This window comes from Passer montanus, unplaced genomic scaffold (genome assembly GCF_014805655.1).
Source record: "Passer montanus isolate IOZ18808 unplaced genomic scaffold, ASM1480565v1 scaffold161, whole genome shotgun sequence".
NCBI classification, from domain to species: domain Eukaryota; kingdom Metazoa; phylum Chordata; class Aves; order Passeriformes; family Passeridae; genus Passer; species Passer montanus.
In genome coordinates this window covers 624,680-642,880 of record NW_024363272.1, presented here as the reverse complement: position 1 = coordinate 642,880, position 18,201 = coordinate 624,680, and the positions used below count along the sequence as shown (strand labels likewise).

At 51.0% G+C, this 18,201-nt stretch overlaps 1 protein-coding gene across 1 annotated transcript; it reads left to right on the top strand.

Moving 5' to 3' along the window:
• Positions 1–592: 592 nt before the first annotated feature.
• Positions 593–17,957, top strand: ACVR1B (activin A receptor type 1B). The gene is made up of 9 exons (XM_039703257.1): positions 593–657; positions 9,547–9,786; positions 10,710–10,958; positions 12,485–12,715; positions 13,438–13,605; positions 14,119–14,275; positions 14,864–14,988; positions 15,638–15,768; positions 16,350–17,957. Exons 2-9 carry the CDS (start codon positions 9,612–9,614, stop codon positions 16,473–16,475), a joined length of 1,362 nt encoding a protein of 453 aa, XP_039559191.1. The 5' UTR covers positions 593–657; positions 9,547–9,611; the 3' UTR covers positions 16,476–17,957.
• The last annotated feature ends 244 nt before the right edge of the window (positions 17,958–18,201 follow it).

Here is an 18,201-nt window from a genome sequence, read left to right as displayed (position 1 = left end):
GGGTCAGGCGGGCTGGAACACACTCATCATGTGTGTGCACACACATCTCACACACAGAAATCACACATATGTCACGCACAAAAATGAAACATGTCACACACACATACCATGCACAAAAATCACACACATCTCACACATCATGCACAAAAATGACACATACATATCACACACTTATCACACACTTATCACACACATCTCACACTTATCTCACACTTATCTCACACTTATCTCACACATAGTTTACACACTTATCACACATATATATCACAAATATCTTACACACTTATCACACACATATCTCACACTTATCACACACAATTATCACACCCATATCTCACAATTATCTCACACATATCTCACACTTATCACACACAATTATCACACCCATATCTCACAATTATCACACACATACCTCACACTTATCACACATTTGCACACACATATCTCATCCATATCCCACACTTATCTCATCTATATCTCACACTTATTTCTCCCATATCTCCCCCTTATCTCCCCCTTATCCCACCCTTATCTCCCCTTTATCTCATCCATATCCCCCCTTATCTCCCCCTTATCCCCCCCTCATCCCGCCGCGCCCCGCCGCCCTCCCGCTCGTCCTGCTCCTGCTCCTGGCCGGCCCGCTCGGCGGGGCCCGCGGTGAGTGAGCGGCGGCGCCGGACCCGGCCCGCACCGGGCACAACATGGCGGCGCCCCCGCCCCCGCCGTGAGGGGAGCGGGGAGGACCGGGGAGGGGTCGTGAGGGGGAGCGAGGGAGGATGAGGGAAACTGGCAGGGAGGCGATGCGGGGGGCTGAGGGAGCGGCGGGGAAGGGCCGGGGCCTGCCGGGGGTGGGATCATGGGGTGGGGGAGGCGACAGGGTTGGAGGGGCCTGGGGGTGCCCCCAAGGCTGCGAGGAGGCCCCTGAGGGGTTCGGGATGTGGGGAGCTGCGGGTGTTTCAGGGTGAAGGGAAGGATTTGGGGGTGGGAGCCGTGGGGTTAGGGGTTCTGGAGGCAGGGGGCACTCTGAAGGCATCGAGGATGTGTGGTGGATGTTTGGGGGGCTCACAGGGGTGTGTGGTTTGTGTGGAGCAGAGCTGGTTTGGGGCTTTCCAAAGGGAACGGGGATGTGTCCGGGAGAGGCAGCAGCAATTGGGGCTGGGGGTGGCTCCCAGTGCCAGGGGATGCTCTGAAGAGGCCTGTGCTCACCTTGGGAGGAGATCTGGGAGCCTTCAGCCTGGTTTTGGGAGATAAGGATGGAAATTGGGATTTATGGGTTTCACAGAGGGTGGGCTTGGGGGTCTCAGAGGTGTTTTCTGGGCTTGTCACAGAGGTGTGGATCAGCCAAGGTGGGCAGTGCCACCGTGTTGTCGTGGAACTTCTGGAGTTTGTGGCCTCTCCCCGTTGTCCTGTGGGCCGTGCTGGGGTGAACTGGGCAGCCCCCCGTGCCCCAGAGGTGGCAGTGTGTCTGTGCCATCCACCCCTCTGCACTTGGGGCTTTTTAAGGAAACCTTTCCATACCCTGAGCTTCTGGACTGGAGCAATTGTAAATATTTGTTTGGAGGGAGGAAGAACTCTTTGTGTTGTTGTTTGCTCTGTTGTTGTTTGATCCTTTTCCTTTCCTTGGCCTGGTTCTGCTGCTCATGGGGGGAAGAGTGAGGGATCATTCTGGGTTTGGGAGGAGAATGAGGAGTCTGCTGCAGGCTCGGGGCAAGCAGAGCATCTCAGCTCCGATTTTGGGAAGGAAATTGATGTGGGATGAGGAAGGACCTGAGTGAGCATCTCTTGGGGACAGAGGATGGGCTGGTGGCCCCTGCCTGTGCTGCCCAGGGCTTCCCAGAGCAGTCCAGCTCTGTGGCCATCGGGGTGAGCACTGTTGTGTAACTCGGGTGCCTGTCCTGACAGGTTCCACTGGGGAATATTTTTCTCCTCCCCAACCTCTCACCGTTTGTGCTCTGCATTCCCACCTGACGGTCGGAGGGTAATAACTCTGTGTGTGTGTGTGTGTGTGTGCAGATCCGGGCTTGTTAGAGCACACAAAATGGCTTCACACCTCACCTGGGCAGCAGGTGAGGGTTTACCTGGGAGATCTGGGGGTAGAAATGTGATTTTGGGAGGAGAGTAGCTGTGTTTTGGTGAAAACCCAGCCTTACAAGGGTGTTTCAGCTCCTCTGTGATAACTGGCAGAGCAGGATCAGATGACACTCGTGGCACGGCTGTTCTCAGGCATTCACTTAGGTAAAATATGATGTTTATTAAAAAAAATCATAATTAATAAACAGGAAAGGGCCAATTGACTGTACAAATCCCCTGGAAACTTGGCGACTGCCGGTGCTTTGATTTTGGGCTCTATGAGTGACTATTGTTTCCGCTCAGTGTGTGCTGAGAGGTTTTGTCCAGTGCAAGGTGTGAGCTCAGCCGGGGCTGGAGGGAGTTGCACTCCTGGAACGAGGTGCAGGATGGCAGGGATCACCCTGGGAATTGTTCTCTGCTCCAGCAGCCATGATGCACGTTTGGTATGCTGGGGCTGCCCTCGCTATTGTGCTTCATACCAGAGATTTAACAGCTACTTATTTCGGGAAGGGCTGGAAAAACATCTGAATTTCTGCAGTGCTGGGAACCTCGGTGTGCCAGTAAACAGTGCACACAACACTCCCCCAGCCCCTTCTTTGAAAAAAAATAAAGGAAAATAATCCAGGCTCCTTTGCAAAGGGGTGTTGCAGGTCGGCTTTGCTTGAAATAAATCAAAAACCCACCCTGAGGAATAATTTTGGGGCAGCAGATTTTATTATTAACACCTGCTTCAAATATTTACCCAGTTAAATCAGGGCAAACTGTGCGTGGTCCGTAAGTTATATCCTACAACTTTCCAAGAAAGCCTTTCTCTAACTGGAAATTAAAAACAGTGTCCAACAAGCATTCTTGAACCCGTCCAGCTCCTTGGCCAGACAGTTGGGTTGGTTTTTTTCTTTTTTTTCTCCCCTGGATTCCCTGCCAGCAGTGGATGCTCCGGAAATGGCTGTTGCGAAAGGAGCCGAGGCAAACGTCAGTTCTCTCAGCAGCAAGCAAAGTTCACTGGGTGGTGACACTGGGAATGTGTCCTGCCCTGAGCAGGGCAGGCAGGGATTGCTTCTCTGTTTTACAGGGGTGAAATTCTGGGTGGGAGCTCCTCCTTCTTTGGGCCCCTGGCTCTCAGCTGCCCTGTGCTTCTCTTTATTTATTTCTGTTCAGCAGAAAAAGAGCCTTCACTGCGCTTTAAATCCTCTTGATAAAGTCATGCTGCTTTTTGTGGCCTTCTTGGAAGTGTGGATTGCTGGATGTGGGAATGCAGACCACATGTTAAACAATGTATTTCCACTCTGGAATTGCAATTGCCTGAGAAGCGATGGGGCTGAAGTCTTGGAACCTTGGTAAACCTGGGCATCAGGTGTGCAGGGTGTTCTTCCCCAGCACCAGTGTGTGTGGTCTGTTGGCTCCTCAGCTGGTTTCCTGACAAGTGAAAACACAAAATAAGTGTCAGACCAGAGCCCAGAGAGGGAATGGGGAGCTGGGTGTCCGTGTTCTGGCTGGAAGAGCAACAGCAGAAACATCAAGGCTTCTTCTAATTAACCTCTTAATGATGAGACTCCTGTCAATTCCTTATTTACAATTCATTCAGAAGCTCTTTTGTGTTCCTGGAGTAGATGCAGGGAAAGTTGTGCACTTTAAAGCCACATTCTTCCTCCCTGGTTGGTTTTTTTTTCCATTTCGTGTGTTTTCTAGTCAGCCCTGCTGCCTTCACGTCAGGTCCAGCCTGTGCCAGGGGACTGCAGCCAGCTCAAAGAAGTTGAGACTCTTACTTGCAACTTGAAATATCCCAGGATAATGCTTGGTTTCTGGATGACTTGCTTTAAAGTGCTTTGTTTTTCATAGTGCTTTGCAGCTAATTTTAACTCCATTTCATGTAGCAGCAGTGGGTCAGTAGATATCATAAGCACCAGCAAGAAGGAAAAGAGAAATGTTTTAGTCCAAAACAGGAGGAGAAATTGGAAGGGAAATGAGATGTAGGGAAGGTGCTCGAGGTGGTGGTGCTGTATCATGGGAGGACAGATCCCTGCTCGTTTCTCCAGCTCCTGAGTGAGAAATGGGCAGTGACAGCATCCAGAGCTGCCCTAACATTGGATTTTGGGGGCAGTGGGTGCAGGAGAGCTGGCCCTGGGGTTTGGAGGGGACACCTGGGGATCACTTTGGACTTGAATTTATCCCAGCAAGGGGTGGAGGGATCCCCACTGGGGACACCAGGCAGGGTGAGTGTGAGTGTGAAGGGGCAGCAGGGTGCTCAGAGGGAGGGAACACCTCTCCTGTGAGGAAAGGCTGAGAGAACTGGGATTGTCCAGCCTGGAGAGCAGAAGCTTTGGGCTGACCTGACTGTGGCCTTCCAGTACCTGAAGGGAGTCTGCAAGAAGGATGGAGAGAGGCTCTTTACAAGGGCCTGGAGTGCCAGGACAAGAGGGAATGGCTTCCCACTGCCAGAGGGCAGGGTTAGGTGGGATTTTGGGAAGGAATTTCTCCCTGTGAGGGCAGTGAGGCCCTGGCACAGCATGCCCAGAGAAGCTGGGGCTGCCCCTTCTCTGCAAGTGTCCAAGGCCAGGCTGGAGGGGGCTTGGAGCATCCTGAGACAGTGGAAGGTGTCCCTGCCCATGGCAGTGGCGTGGAACAAAATGAGCTTTAAGGTCCCTTCCAACCCAAGCCATTCCAGGATTCCATGATAACGTAATGGAAAGTAAATCTTGTTTTTGAAAGCCTTCATCAGATGGCTCCGTGTCCCTCATCATTGCCTCAGGAAAGGGAGCTGCTTGTTTCCTTGGAGCTCTGTTCCTTTATCCAGCTGAACAAGGAGCACACAGGGACTCCTGGACACACCTGGGCTCCCTCACCACGAGGGAATGGATATTGTTCCTACCCTGTGTGATACAGGTTGCTCTTTGTTTTGGCACAGCACAGAGCCAGACACTACAGGTATTTCTTTCTTCCAAGCATGTTTACACACGTCCCTCTCCATTAAAGCATCCAGAGAAGCAGCAGAGCTGCAAAGCCAATTGTTCCCCATTTCTCTTGCTGCTGCAGCATGAAACTGGTGCTCCCAGAGTGGGGCTCATTAAGTTTGGTGCTGCACAAAGACACAATCAACTGCAGCTCCTGTTCCAGAGCCTTGCAAAGGCTCAAAGTCAGGGGAGTCATTCTTTCATCCTCAATTCAAACTGTTGAAAAAGAACAGCAGCTACAATCCCTGCAAAAAATCTGTTTATCTGGTAAATACGTGGGTGGTTATTGGCAATTTAACCAATGATCATCTTCAGGTTAATTATCCTCATACATATTGATCAGGTAGAGTTCAGCCCTGAGAAAATGGCATCTTTCTTAGGCACAGCTTTAGGAGATGCTGGAAAATGTATTCCAAAAGGTGGTTAACACCATTGCAGGAGATTCTGCTGTGAAACTTTCCCCTGTCTAGCTGCAGAGACATCTTGACACATGCAACTCCGTGTGAGAATAAATATGTGCAAAATGAGCTCGGAGAGTTGCTGGGAAAGGAGGAGAAATGTTCTTTGCCTGTCAGAGCTCAGTGTTTGAGTCTCCCTGGAGCATAGAGCTCAAATCTGCAGCCCCCCACCTGTTTGTTTGGATCCATTTTGGGAATACAGGTTGTTTTTAATGGGGGGATTTGGAGAGAGAGAGACAGCCCTTGATTTTTTCCTCTTTTCTGGTTAATGCAGGGGGATATGGACACCTCTGTGCCCCAGGATCCTTTCAGAGCTGGGGCTGTAACCCAGCTCGTGGGGAGCAGAAGCAGCTCTTGGGCTTGAAGGAGTCAAACCCTGGGCTGGGCTAGTGGAGGGTTGAGGAGAGGTCACTCAGCACTGCCAATAACAAAAAAAAAATATTTGTTTATTGTCAGTCTGAGTGACCTCTCAGGTTTTGGGGAAGAGCAGTGAGGCCCAGCCTCAGATCGAATCACAGCAAGGTCTGCTCCAACCTGCTCCATGTCTCCAGTGAGAACAAAGCTTTTCCTGCACAGGATCTGCAGCTGAACGTTGGGCTTGTTCAGGGGATATGGACACCTCTGTGCCCCAGGATCCCTTTCAGAGCTGGGGCTGTAACTTGGGAAGCAGAAGCAGCTCTTGGGCTTGAAGGAGTCAAACCCTGGGCTGGGCTAGTGGAGGGTTGAGGAGAGGCCACTCAGCACTGCCAGTAAATAATATTTTTTTGTTTATTGTCAGTCTGAGTGACCTCTCAGGTTTTGGGGAAGAGCAGTGAGGCCCAGCCTCGGATGGAATCACAGCAAGGTCTGCTCCAACCTGCTCCATGTCTCCAGTGAGAACAAAGCTTTTCCTGCACAGGATCTGCAGCTGAACGTTGGGCTTGTTCAGGCAGTGTCTCTGGAGGGCTGGGCAGGGCTCTGGTGTCGGTGTGGGGAGCACATCAGGCGGGCTCAGCTCCAGCTCCAGCCCCAGCTCCACTCGCACCTTCCCCGCCACCCAGCTCTGGGAGCTGCTCTTTGTTTCCCTTCACCCCATCTATTTCCTTCAGCCCAGGCAGGTTTTTTATTAAGTAGATTATATGTTTGGCTCAATAGGAGCTTTTCTTCCCCAAGGAAAAAGAATGCTGTTGGCATGAAAAATCCTTTTATCCACTGCTGTCTCCTGCTTTGCCCCGGCTGCTCTGAGAGCACCCAGGAGATGCCAGCGGGGGCTCTGCTTCCCTGCCCACCTTCTGTCCCCCACCCAAGGGCAAACAACAGCTGCTTTTTCCTGGCTTCTCATAAGTTTCTGATAGAAGAATTTGCCTTTCTGCTTAAGCAAACTGGAGTTACTGGACTCGCATGAGTTGCTCTGTAATTCTCTCTGCCAGGAGCTTCCCAGTGAGCCCCGGTGCAGACAGGCCTTTCCTCCCTGGCACACACAGAAAATTGGAGAGTTCCTGCCTGCAGCCTGGAGGTTCTGGCCAACAATACCTGGAAAGCCCCTCAAGGGTCTCTGATGAGAGGTGGAGAGAAGGACAGTGTGTGCTGAAGGCTCCGTTCTCTTTGTTCTAGCTGCTCTCTGACCACGGGGATTTTTGAGGTGCAAACGTAAGAATTAAAGTTAAAAAAGAGCAGTTGTCTGAGAGGGAGAGCAGGGTGAGGTGAAGCCGTGGGGCATCCCCCTCCTTTAGCAGGAAATTTTGGCTTTCTGCACAGAACAGATAAGGATCTCACTCTGTCTCCAAGCTGGGGCTCTGGTATCATACCTTGCAGGTAAACTGATTTTTTTGTTGTTGTTTTTTAATCCTACAAATGAGACTGAGCAGACACGACCTGCTTCTCTGCTTTCCCTCTCAAAGGCATGCTCAGTTTCAGGCCAGATAATTCACTCAGTAGTTTACAAAACCAGTTTTATTAGTGCATTGAAGTGTTTTGTTTGCTTTGTAGCTTCTGGAAGCAAAACTGCCACAGCCTAAATCTTGGAATTGAGACCTCAAAAATGAGTCTAACAGGAACAAAGTTCAGTTTTGTTGTATCTAAATCAAACTGAAAAGAACCTACACAGTGAAATGTGTGTGGGTTAAATGTTTTTAATTTGTACCTCGAGCTTTTGATAAGTAATAAGGGAGATGCTTTAAAAGACCATTTCCTTTTAAGTAGACATGAAGGCAGGAATGTGCCCTGGGTGCTCTTTGCCATCTTAGATTTTCATAAAATCTCCTTTATCACCAACCTTTGTTCCCTCAAGTGTATGTATTTTTCAGAATTGTCTCTTCTGCACTCTGCTGACCATGGGAAAACACTGATCTTGGAGCTGTTTGAAGTGCATGTTAGTGGAGGATTTTTTTCCTTTCATTATAACATTTCCTCTCAAAATCTTCAGAATCTATGGGTGTTCTCCACCCTTCTCAACACAGATCAGTCTTCCCTGTCCATTTTCTGTCCCATGTCCCTTTTCTCTGTGCTGAGCACCTGGTAGGAGGCTCCATTTGCTCATGATGCTTTTTAAAGGTGTCTCACTCAACAGCTCTTCAGCTTTTCATCACAGAGTTACAGAATCATGAAATATTCTGAGCTGGAAAGGGCCCACCAGGATCATCCAGTCCAATTCCTGGTCTTGTGGAGACATCTCAAAATCCCACCCTGTGCATCCTTGAGATCAGTGTCCAAACACTCCTGGCAGCCTCAGGGCAGTGCCCAGCACCCTCTGGGGGAAGAACCTTTCCCTGTACCCATCCTAAACTCTCCTGACACAGCTCCAGCCCTTCCCTTGGCTCCTGTCACTGGCTTTTCACTGCAGTTTGGATCTGTTGATTCCAAACTAACCAGCACCCACACTGAGCCCATCTGAAAGAGCTCACAACAGCAGCTGGAAAAGGAGGAGCAGCATCCAGAGAGAATTAAGTGAATAGTAATGCAATTACCCTGATTGATTTACCCAGCTCTCTGGGATAAGGGCTAATGGGTGTCTTCCTCCTAAAGGAGCCCTGAGTAAATCAGGAGCAGCTTGTTTTTCATTAAGCTTAGGGGTAAAATGGCCCCACACACAAGTGTTGAGGGTGACTTTGTGTGTGACTTTACACTGAGAGGATTTAGATCGGCCTGGGCAGAGTTAACTGTGGCACTTGTATCTTTTAAAACCCTTCTTCACACCCTCCCTACCTGAAAGCCCATTTCTGCAGCGGGTAAGGACATGTTTTGGATTCCCTCTGGGAAGGCTGGGAGAGCTGATGAAAGCTGGTGAAAACCCAGCGTGCTGCTAAACAAGCCCCACCCTTCTTCATGACATTGTTGGATTCCTCTTTGTTCCCAAGGATGGCAAGGCCTGGAGATTTGCTTACAGTTTTTCAGGCAGCTTGAGAAAAGTACAGTGACAGCTGGGAGGTGGAAAAATGTGGGAATCTGCCTCAGAGTTTCTCCTTCTCTTTATCCAAATAATCTTCGTGGAGAGCAGGCAAAAAGCCAGGAATTTATTTGACCCAAGGTAGTGTCTGGGATCAGGAAGGCAGTTATTAAATAAGTGGCTGATCTAGCTGGGTGTGCACGCCTGGCTCGTGCAGTCAGCTGGGATTGGGTTTGCTTTGGCCTCTGCCAGCTGCTGCCCTGAGCTGAGGTGGTCATTCCTTGCCAGCCCACATTAGGCAGCTCCAGGGAGCCTGGACAGTCAGCCCAGGTGGAATCAGCTCAGTCAGTTTGGAGTAATTTTTGGGTTTGGGTTGAGTCTGAGCCGAGGTTGGGCTGGGAGGGGATCGCGGTCGGTTTGAGGGATGGTTTGGGTCATGGCTGGTGTGATTGCAACAGGGGCAGGCAAAGGGCTGCCTGGACAGGCACCTCCTGGAAAGGCTCCTCTGCCTCCACACTCTGCTTCATGCTGAAATTGGATTCTTGCAGGTCTGGAATACTGAGTGTGACCTGTGCTGTTTGCAGAGCCGGTTCTTCCACAGCTTGAGAACGGCTCTTGAAATGGAGAATTTAAAGAAGGTTTCCTCTGGTTCGAGCTTTTGCTCTCTGTGGGTTTTAAGGAGTTGATCTTGTTTTGATTTCAGCTTTGACATGTCTGTGCTCTGACTGCAAACAAGCCAACTCCACGTGTGAGACGGACGGTGCCTGCATGGTCTCAGTGTTCAACCTGGATGGTGTCAAACACCACGTTCGGACCTGCATTCCTGAGGCCAAACTGATTCCTGCTGGGAAACCCTTCTATTGTCTGAGTTCAGAGGATCTGCGTAATACTCACTGCTGCTACTCCGATTTTTGCAACAAAATTGATTTAATGGTTCCCAGTGGTAAGTCAAAAGTGAGATAAATCATGTGTTTGAAGTGGGAGGAGAGGAGCTGTCTGTTTGGGATTGGGAATTTAGAGTTCTCAGCCCTGTTTTCACTTCTTCCCTTCAGTTGCTGCATGAACTTGAGCGCTGGGTTTATTTCCTTCATCTGTAAAGTGGAAATAACAAACTACTTCAAATTCAAATGGGAATGTGTGTGTTCCCTTTGTCACTGAGCTGGCCCTGCCTTTATCAGCTGGTCTTGCTTCCCTTCCAAGACTCCAAAGCTTTTCAGCGCTGAGAAAAATTAGAGGAACATTGCAGCAGCTTCAGAGCAAAGTGTGTGGGGAGGAAGGTGCTGTGTTCAGAACACATGCAGGGGAAGGAGCCCTGCCTCTGAGTGAGGGTGTGGGAAACTTCTGCTTCTCATCCCTGGGACAGAGAGGGCATGTGGTGCTTCCTCACACCTCCTACTTTCTGTTTTGGGCTGGTTTTTAGTGGGTGCTGGGAAGACTGCAGAGTCATTTTCCTTGGGAGCAGTGGGGAGGTCTCATCTGTGCTCAGAACAACAAATAATTGTCGTCAGGTACAAGTTCACTGATTGTTGCAGGGTGAAAGGGAAAGAGGGAGCAGGGAGCCCTGGCCCAATGGTTGAGTTCAAATGGAAGGTGAACTGCAGACTGTTCTGGAAAATCAGCCCAGAATCCACTCCTGTTTAAAAGAGTGAACGAACTGATCCCACAATTGCAGCTCCATCTTCTTTTTGGGCTTTCAGCTGCATTTTGCCTGCCTGACGATCAGCCCCACCACTTTAGCAGTGTTATTTAATGTGTCCTCAGGCTTGCCCAGACTCTTCAGTAAAACACACAGAAGTCCTCAAAGCAATGCTAATTTTCTCAAAATGCATTCAAAATGCCTGTTTCTCTCCTCCCTTTCCTCCCAAGGACACCTGAAAGACAACGAGCCCCCGTCAAGCTGGGGTCCCGTGGAGCTGGTGGCGGTGATTGCCGGGCCCGTGTTCCTCGTGTTTGTTGTCATGATCATTGTGGTTTTTGTGTTCCATCACCACCAACGGGTCTATCACAACCGCCAGAGGCTGGACATGGAGGATCCTTCTTGTGAAATGTGCCTTTCCAAGGACAAGACCTTGCAAGATCTGGTCTATGATCTCTCCACCTCCGGCTCTGGCTCAGGTATTGCGAGATGGTGGGACGTGACCAGTGAGAACTTGCAGTTGTCTCTTTGGGCTAGTGGTGGCCACAGCTTTGCCACAGCACTGAGGTTGCTGCCCCAGAGCCTGTTCAGGGGGTCTGTCATGAGGAACTTGAAGGGATGTTTACATTCAGTCGTGTGGTGGTCTCATGTTTGTTCAGGTAGGAGCAATAGTTAAACTCCTCCTTAGCTGCAAGAGCAAACAGCTGCATCTGTCCCCAGTTTAGCCTTGGAACAGGATTTGTGTTGGAAGCAGCCATTAACTGCTAACCTGTGTGTTGTTGGCTTTCAGAGGAGAATGCAGGGTGTCACCTGCATCAAAGCTGCAGGAAAATGGGGAAGATCCCAGCAGATCAACATTTTACAGTGCAAACAGTGCATTTGCACAGCCCGTTTCACCCAAAGAACCCTTGGGCCTTCCCAGGTGGATGATGTGCAGTGTTGGAAAGGAATCCCCTGAATAGATGGAAAGTCACTGTTTAGTGGTGCCTTTGAACTAGGAAGGTAGTTGGGTTAAAGAATATAAGGGATTCTGCAGCAGATGGAAACTGTAGGAAAATCCACAGAGGCAGAGAATGTCACAACCTGGTATTTGACCAGGGAATAAACCTTCAGCAGCACATCTGCTGCTATATATAAAATATTTGGCATCTCTTCTATGCATGCTGTGGGCAGGTGAGCTCAGTGCTTTCTGTAAGCAATTACAGTGATGTTGGGACTCCTTTCTTAAGAGAAATTTGGGGGGTTTCTGCTTTTTTGCAGAAACTGACTTCAAGTTCCATTCTTTGCATATTGAGGCTGCAGTTCCTTTCATCTGTCATGAAGCAGAAGTTCCCCAACTGCTCCATGCTGGATCTCTGCTTCAAAGCAAAATGCAGATGCTGCCCAAGCAGTGGCACATCCCACACAGGAGCTGCCACCATTCCCTGGTTTGGGTCCTGCTCAGGCTCCCACTTGTTATCAAATGTAGAGCCTGCTGGGTTTGAGGGCATTCTTCAGCCTCTGGGGTTTCAGGAGGTTTTTTTGCTACCACAGTGTAGGAATGTGCCCCCTGTTGACAGAGTGACCAAATTATCCTTTGTCTCCTTAAAAAGGAAAAAAAGCCCAGAAGTTTCTTTCCTCAATTAGCAAAGAAGACACCTCATAGGACCTGAGGGACTTCACCTCAAACTTAAGGATTGGACAGGAGCCAAAAAGTCCCACCTAAGCAATTCACTAGAAGAAGAAGAGAACAAAGGAACTAATTGCTTTTGTGGGGTGTTTTACCAAGAGCAAGGACCTCTTGCACCTGGCTCAGGTTTTCTCTATAAAGAGCTTTGTTATTTTGCCTTTTATTAAAACTTTTCTGTTTCCAACACTACCACAGAAACCACCCTGCTGATTTTATGCCATCTGAGGTAGCTGAGCTATCTTGGGTGTGAAATAAATCTCCAAGATCTTATGAGACCTGGCTGGAGGAGACCTTCTATCAGCACAGGGATTCATTCCTTCCATTCCTTGTCCCCAGGCCTGCCTCTGTTTGTCCAGCGGACGGTGGCTCGGACCATTGTCCTTCAGGAGATCATCGGCAAGGGCCGCTTTGGGGAGGTGTGGCGGGGCAGGTGGCGCGGGGGCGACGTGGCCGTGAAGATCTTCTCGTCTCGTGAGGAGCGCTCCTGGTTCAGGGAGGCAGAGATCTACCAAACCGTGATGCTGAGGCATGAGAACATCCTGGGATTCATTGCTGCAGATAACAAAGGTAAGAGTGCCTGGGGCTTCACCACTGAGCAGCCAGTTCCAGTGCCTCACCACCCTTTCCAAGAAGTTTTCTCTAATATCCAATCTAAACCTTCCCTGGTGTGACTTTCGGCCATTTCCTCTGGTCCTGTTGCTTGTTACCCCACCTGGCTCCATCCTCTTGTCAAGAGGTTAAACAGCATGAGCCTCCTTTTCTTCAGGTGAAGCCCTCCAGCTCCCTCAGCTGCTCTTCAGAAGTTACCCACTCCCTCCCAGCTCCACTGCCCATTTCTGGTCACATTCCAGCACGTCCATTCTCCTTCAAGAAGTTGAACAGCATGAGAAGGTCCCGCCTGAGCCTCCTTTTCTTCAGGTTGAGCCCTCCAGCTCCCTCAGCTGCTCTTCAGAAGTTACCCACTCCCTTCCAGCTCCATTGCCCATCTCTGGTCACATTCCAGCACCTCCATGTCTTTCTTGACATGGGGGACTTAAAGCTGATTAAGTCTCTGGTCCTCTACACTGCCCAAAACTGACCCCAGATTTCGAGCTGTTGCCTCACCAGTGCCTGGCAAGGGGGAAAGTCACTGCTGTGGTCCTGCTGGCCACACTATGATTTGAGCCATTTCTTACTTGCCCCTATTGAGCTGCAGCCTTACCCAGCAGCTCTGCTCTGTCCCCACAACACATGGAATGCTCAGTGGCCATTCCTGGATCTGCCTGAGCTCCATCTCTTTCCTGTTGCAGATAATGGGACGTGGACCCAGCTGTGGCTCGTGTCTGACTACCACGAGCACGGCTCTCTCTTTGATTACCTGAACCGCTACACGGTGACCATCGAGGGCATGATCAAGCTCGCCCTGTCTGCTGCCAGCGGGCTGGCCCACCTGCACATGGAGATCGTGGGCACTCAGGGTAAAAGCTACACTGGGAATTCTTGAGGGGAGATAAAGCAGCATTGCTGAAAGGAGCTGATGTGCTGTGCAGCAAACCCTGCCTGAGTCAGCCCGGCTTCATCTGGTGGTTATCGAGCAGAAATAGAGCGATTGCTTTGGCTGCCTGTGAAGTGGGTTAACCTGGCGCTCGCTCCCAGGAGTTATATCACCATTTCACATCCCATCCTAAAATTGGCGCTGCCTGGGTGGGATGTGAGCACAGGCAGAAGCAGAATCACAAACTCCTGACGTCGGCACCTATGCTGGGATGTGGAGTTTACATCCCTCTTGAGGCCTCTGCGTGCCACTGCATCAGAGGCGCCTCCAAAGCACGACTGGAGCCTTTCCCTGCTCTGTTCCTTATGAACCTAAACAGGAAAAAGTGTTGCAACAGCGGGTTTAACGCCCTGAAATCCGCTTCTGCCTCTGTGCCAGTTCAACAAATGGATTTCCCCAGCTTGACCCTTGCTGCTTTTTATTTTTGCTCTGCTAGGAAAACCTGGGATTGCTCACAGAGACCTGAAATCCAAGAACATTTTGGTGAAGAAGAACGGCACGTGTGCCATCGCTGACCTCGGCCTGGCCGTCCGGCACGACTCCGTCACGGACACGATCGACATCGCCCCCAACCAGAGGGTTGGAACCAAACGGTAGGAAAATGCTTGTGTGGGCATTGGGGTGGCTGGAAATGCCTGAGCTGTGGGTTGAGCACTGGGGGAATTCTCTGAGTTTAGCGTTTCCCAGTGTCTTGCAGCATGGTTGATGCCAAAGGGATGACCAAAGGGATGGTCCAGGGTCACCACACTGGGGGGTGTGGGCCGGCCATGTAAACCTGGCACAGGAGCTCATTGAATACATGACAACAAGCTTGGCCTCACTAAAGCCTTTGGCACCTTCTGGTGGGAGCCTGATTTAGTTTTGGGACATTTCTAGTCTTTTCCCATCTTGCTGTTGTTCTTGAGTTATTTTCTTCACTCTCTTAGATCACGGGGCCCAGTTCTGTTCTGACGGTGGCTGTGCCAAGCAGAGCTTTTCCTTTTTTCGTTTTGGGACATTTCTAGTCTTTTCCCATCGTGCTGTTGTTCTTGAGTTATTTTCTTCACTCTCTTAAGATCATGGGGCCCAGTTCTGTTCTGACAGTAGCTGTGCCAAGCAGAGCTTTTTCTTTTTTGTTTTCATTTACTGTCTTCCAGAGAATTCCCTATCAGAATGAAAATGCTTTTCCTTTCTTTGTGCAGATACATGGCCCCAGAAGTCTTGGATGAAACCATCAACATGAAGCATTTTGATTCATTTAAATGTGCTGATATCTACGCCTTGGGCTTGGTCTACTGGGAGATTGCCCGAAGGTGCAATGCAGGAGGTAAACTTTGTGTGCCTGGGCCAGTGGCCATGCTTGCTCCTGGGTCTCCCAACCTTGGGGTTCCATTGATCACGTGTCTGGGAGGTTTGAGGGACAGCAGGGCTGTGGGAGGACATGTCCCTGTGTGTTGTCACCTAGGGAGGTAACAGAAGTGACCACAAAGGGAACAGAAATGACCACAAAGGTAACAGAAATGACCACACTAAGCCCAGCCAGTGCTGGGTGAAGGGTGTTGGTGCTCCCAGTGGTGGCTGGTGTTCCTCTGGATGGATTTTCAGGAAATGGTGGTGCTGACTGCTGGGGGACTCCCCAGATCAGTATAAATGTCTTTGCACGTGCAGCTGCAGCATCATCCCACGTGTGACAGTCCCACTGCTGTGGAGGTTCAGTGACCCTGGCGCCTTGCTGGGAGGTGTTGATCCCAGCCTGCTGACTCCGTTCCAGTTTAGGCAGCTGCATTTTATTTCCCTGAATTTTTCTTGTTAACTCCAATTCCAGATTCTTCATTTCTGTTCTAAATAACTGCAAAGTGTTGACGCATCTCAGCAGTGAGTCATGGAGCCCAAACCTCTCTCCGTCTGTCTTTAGCAAGCACAGTGGCCACGGTCCCTGTTCCCTGGAATTTGATTTTTCCTGCTCTGTTTTTCAGGTATCCATGAGGAGTATCAGCTTCCCTACTACGACCTTGTGCCCTCTGATCCCTCGATTGAGGAGATGCGGAAGGTTGTGTGTGACCAGAAATTGCGGCCAAACATCCCAAACTGGTGGCAGAGCTATGAGGTGAGGTCTGCTTTCATCTCCATGTCCCCTTCCTCTCCTGTGAGGAAAGGCTGAGAGAACTGGGATTGTCCAGCCTGGAGGACAGGAGCTTTGGGGTGACCTGATTATGTCCCTGCAGTATTTGAAAGGAGTCTGCAAGAAAAAGGGGGGGAGAATCTTTACAAGGAATTCCAGGACAAGACGGGGTGGTTTCCTGCTGCCAGAGGGCAGGGTTAGGTGGGATATTGGGAAGAAATTCCTCCCTGTGAGGGTGGTGAGGCCCTGGCACAGGATGCCCAGAGAAGCTGGGGCTGCCTCTTCCCTGAAAGTGTCCAAGGTTGGATGGGACTTTGAGCAGCCTGGGATAGTGGAAGGTGTCCCTGCCCATGGCAGGGCATGGAATGAGATGGGCTTTAGGGTCTCTTCCAACTCAAACCATTCTGTGATTCCCCCAGGATGAGGTAACAAGTACTGTAAGGTGTGCTCTGATTTTGGGGGATGTGGAGGCTGTGTCAGTGCCCAGGCAGAGCAGCAGCCTGGCAGACCCACGTGGGCTCAGGGGAAGAGCAGGGCACTGACATTTGCTCTTGTTTCTTGCCCAGGCACTACGGGTGATGGGCAAGATGATGCGAGAGTGCTGGTACGCCAACGGAGCAGCTCGGCTCACTGCCCTGCGCATTAAGAAAACCCTCTCCCAGCTCAGTGTCCAGGAAGATGTGAAAATTTAAGCTCTGAGCCTCAGCAGGAGGAAACTGCACAGGAGCTGCTGTGCTAGAGTAGACATGTGATGGAGGCCTACCTCGTGTTTCAGCCCAACCTACTGCTACAACCAGACAGCGGGACCTGCAGGCTGCTAGGCAGGGGGACGGAGCCTACGGAACCGCTCTCTTCCCTGCTTGGGTATGAAACAATCCAAAACCTTTTGTGATCACCTCCTGAGAGCGTGGAGACTTGAGAGGGACTTCACCCGAGGGATCTCAGCCATGATCGTAACTCTTTGTTCCTTTCAAGGAAATCCCTGTAAAGTTCAGCGTGCGTTGAGCACCCATTGGTGGGGTCGGAGCCAGCCCCGGGTGCTCGGTGCCGGGAGTGGGAAGGGAAAGGGAAAGTTTTCTTGCCGTACTCTCGAGGATTTTTCCAGGGACTGGCACATTAATGCAGAAAAAGCAAAACAAATGGTGCTCTCTTCCAAGAGGCTGAGCCAGAACAGTTGTATCAGCTTCACAAAACCGTTCTCCCTCCTTTTCTTAAGCTTGAAAAACAAAAGTCCAAGTGGGCGCCCCGGCGGGCGCCCGGTGTCTGCATGCGCGAGGTGCGCGTGTCCCCGTGCCTGGTCATCTCCTCATAGCCGTGCGGTGTCTGCCCGTGGGTGGCTCATCTCTGTCCGTGCTTCCTGTGCATGTGCAAATCTCGAGTGTCCCGTTTGTGAGCTGTTGCTGGTGCTCTCCGTGCTGAGTCGTGAGCGTCGTGGAGCTTTGGACAGGCTGCTGCAGAGCGGATCCCTGGCTCCCCGATGGGCGCCGCGGCCGCGCCGACTCCGCCGCCGGCTGCCACAACATCCCATCAGGTTGCCTCACTGCCACCCCCTTCCCTTTTTTAAGACAAAACGAAAATGAGGAACTGAGAATCACTCCTGGAACCCAGGTTTTTTTTGTCTTGAGCCCCCGGGGTTTGTAATTCTGGCTAGCGGGGAGCTGAGTTGTGTCAGAGGTGGAGCAGGCGCTGTGGGGGAGTGCAGGACTCTGTTCTCCTGGGAACACAATTCCCAACTCCACCACCCAGGCAGATTTCTGGGGGTCTGGTGATGATGCAGCACTGCAGGCTGGGGACAGAGTGGCTGGACAGTGGCCAGGCAGAAAGGGGCTTGGGGGTACTGGTTGGCAGCTGACTGAGAGTGAGCCAGCAGTGTGTCCAGGTGGCCAAGAGAGCCTGGACCAGGAATGGTGTGGCCAGCAGCAGCAGGGAGATCATTCCTCCCCTGTACTTGGCACTGGTGAGGGCACACCTCGAGTGCTGTGTCCAGTTCTGGGCCCTCAGTTTAGGAAGGAGATTGAGATGCTTCAGCCTGTCCAGAGGGGGCAATGAGGCTGTGGAGGGGCTGGGAACACAAACCCTGTGAGGAACGGCTGAGGGAGCTGGGGGTGTTCAGCCTGGCCAAAAGGAGGCTCAGGGGAGACCTCATCACTCTCTACAACTCCCTGAAAGGTGGCTGTGGCCAGGTGGGGTCTCTGCTCCCAGGCAACCACTGACAGGAGAGGACACAGTCTTAAGCTGTGCCAGGGGAAGTTTAGCTTGGACATCAGGAAAAAATTCTTCACTGAAAGAGTGATTGGGTACTGGAATCTTCTGCCCAGGGAGGTGGAGGAGTCACTGTCCCTGGACATGTTTGAGAAAAGACTGGGCATGGCACTCAGGGCCATGGTTTAGTTGATGAGGAGGTGTTAGGTTAGGTCA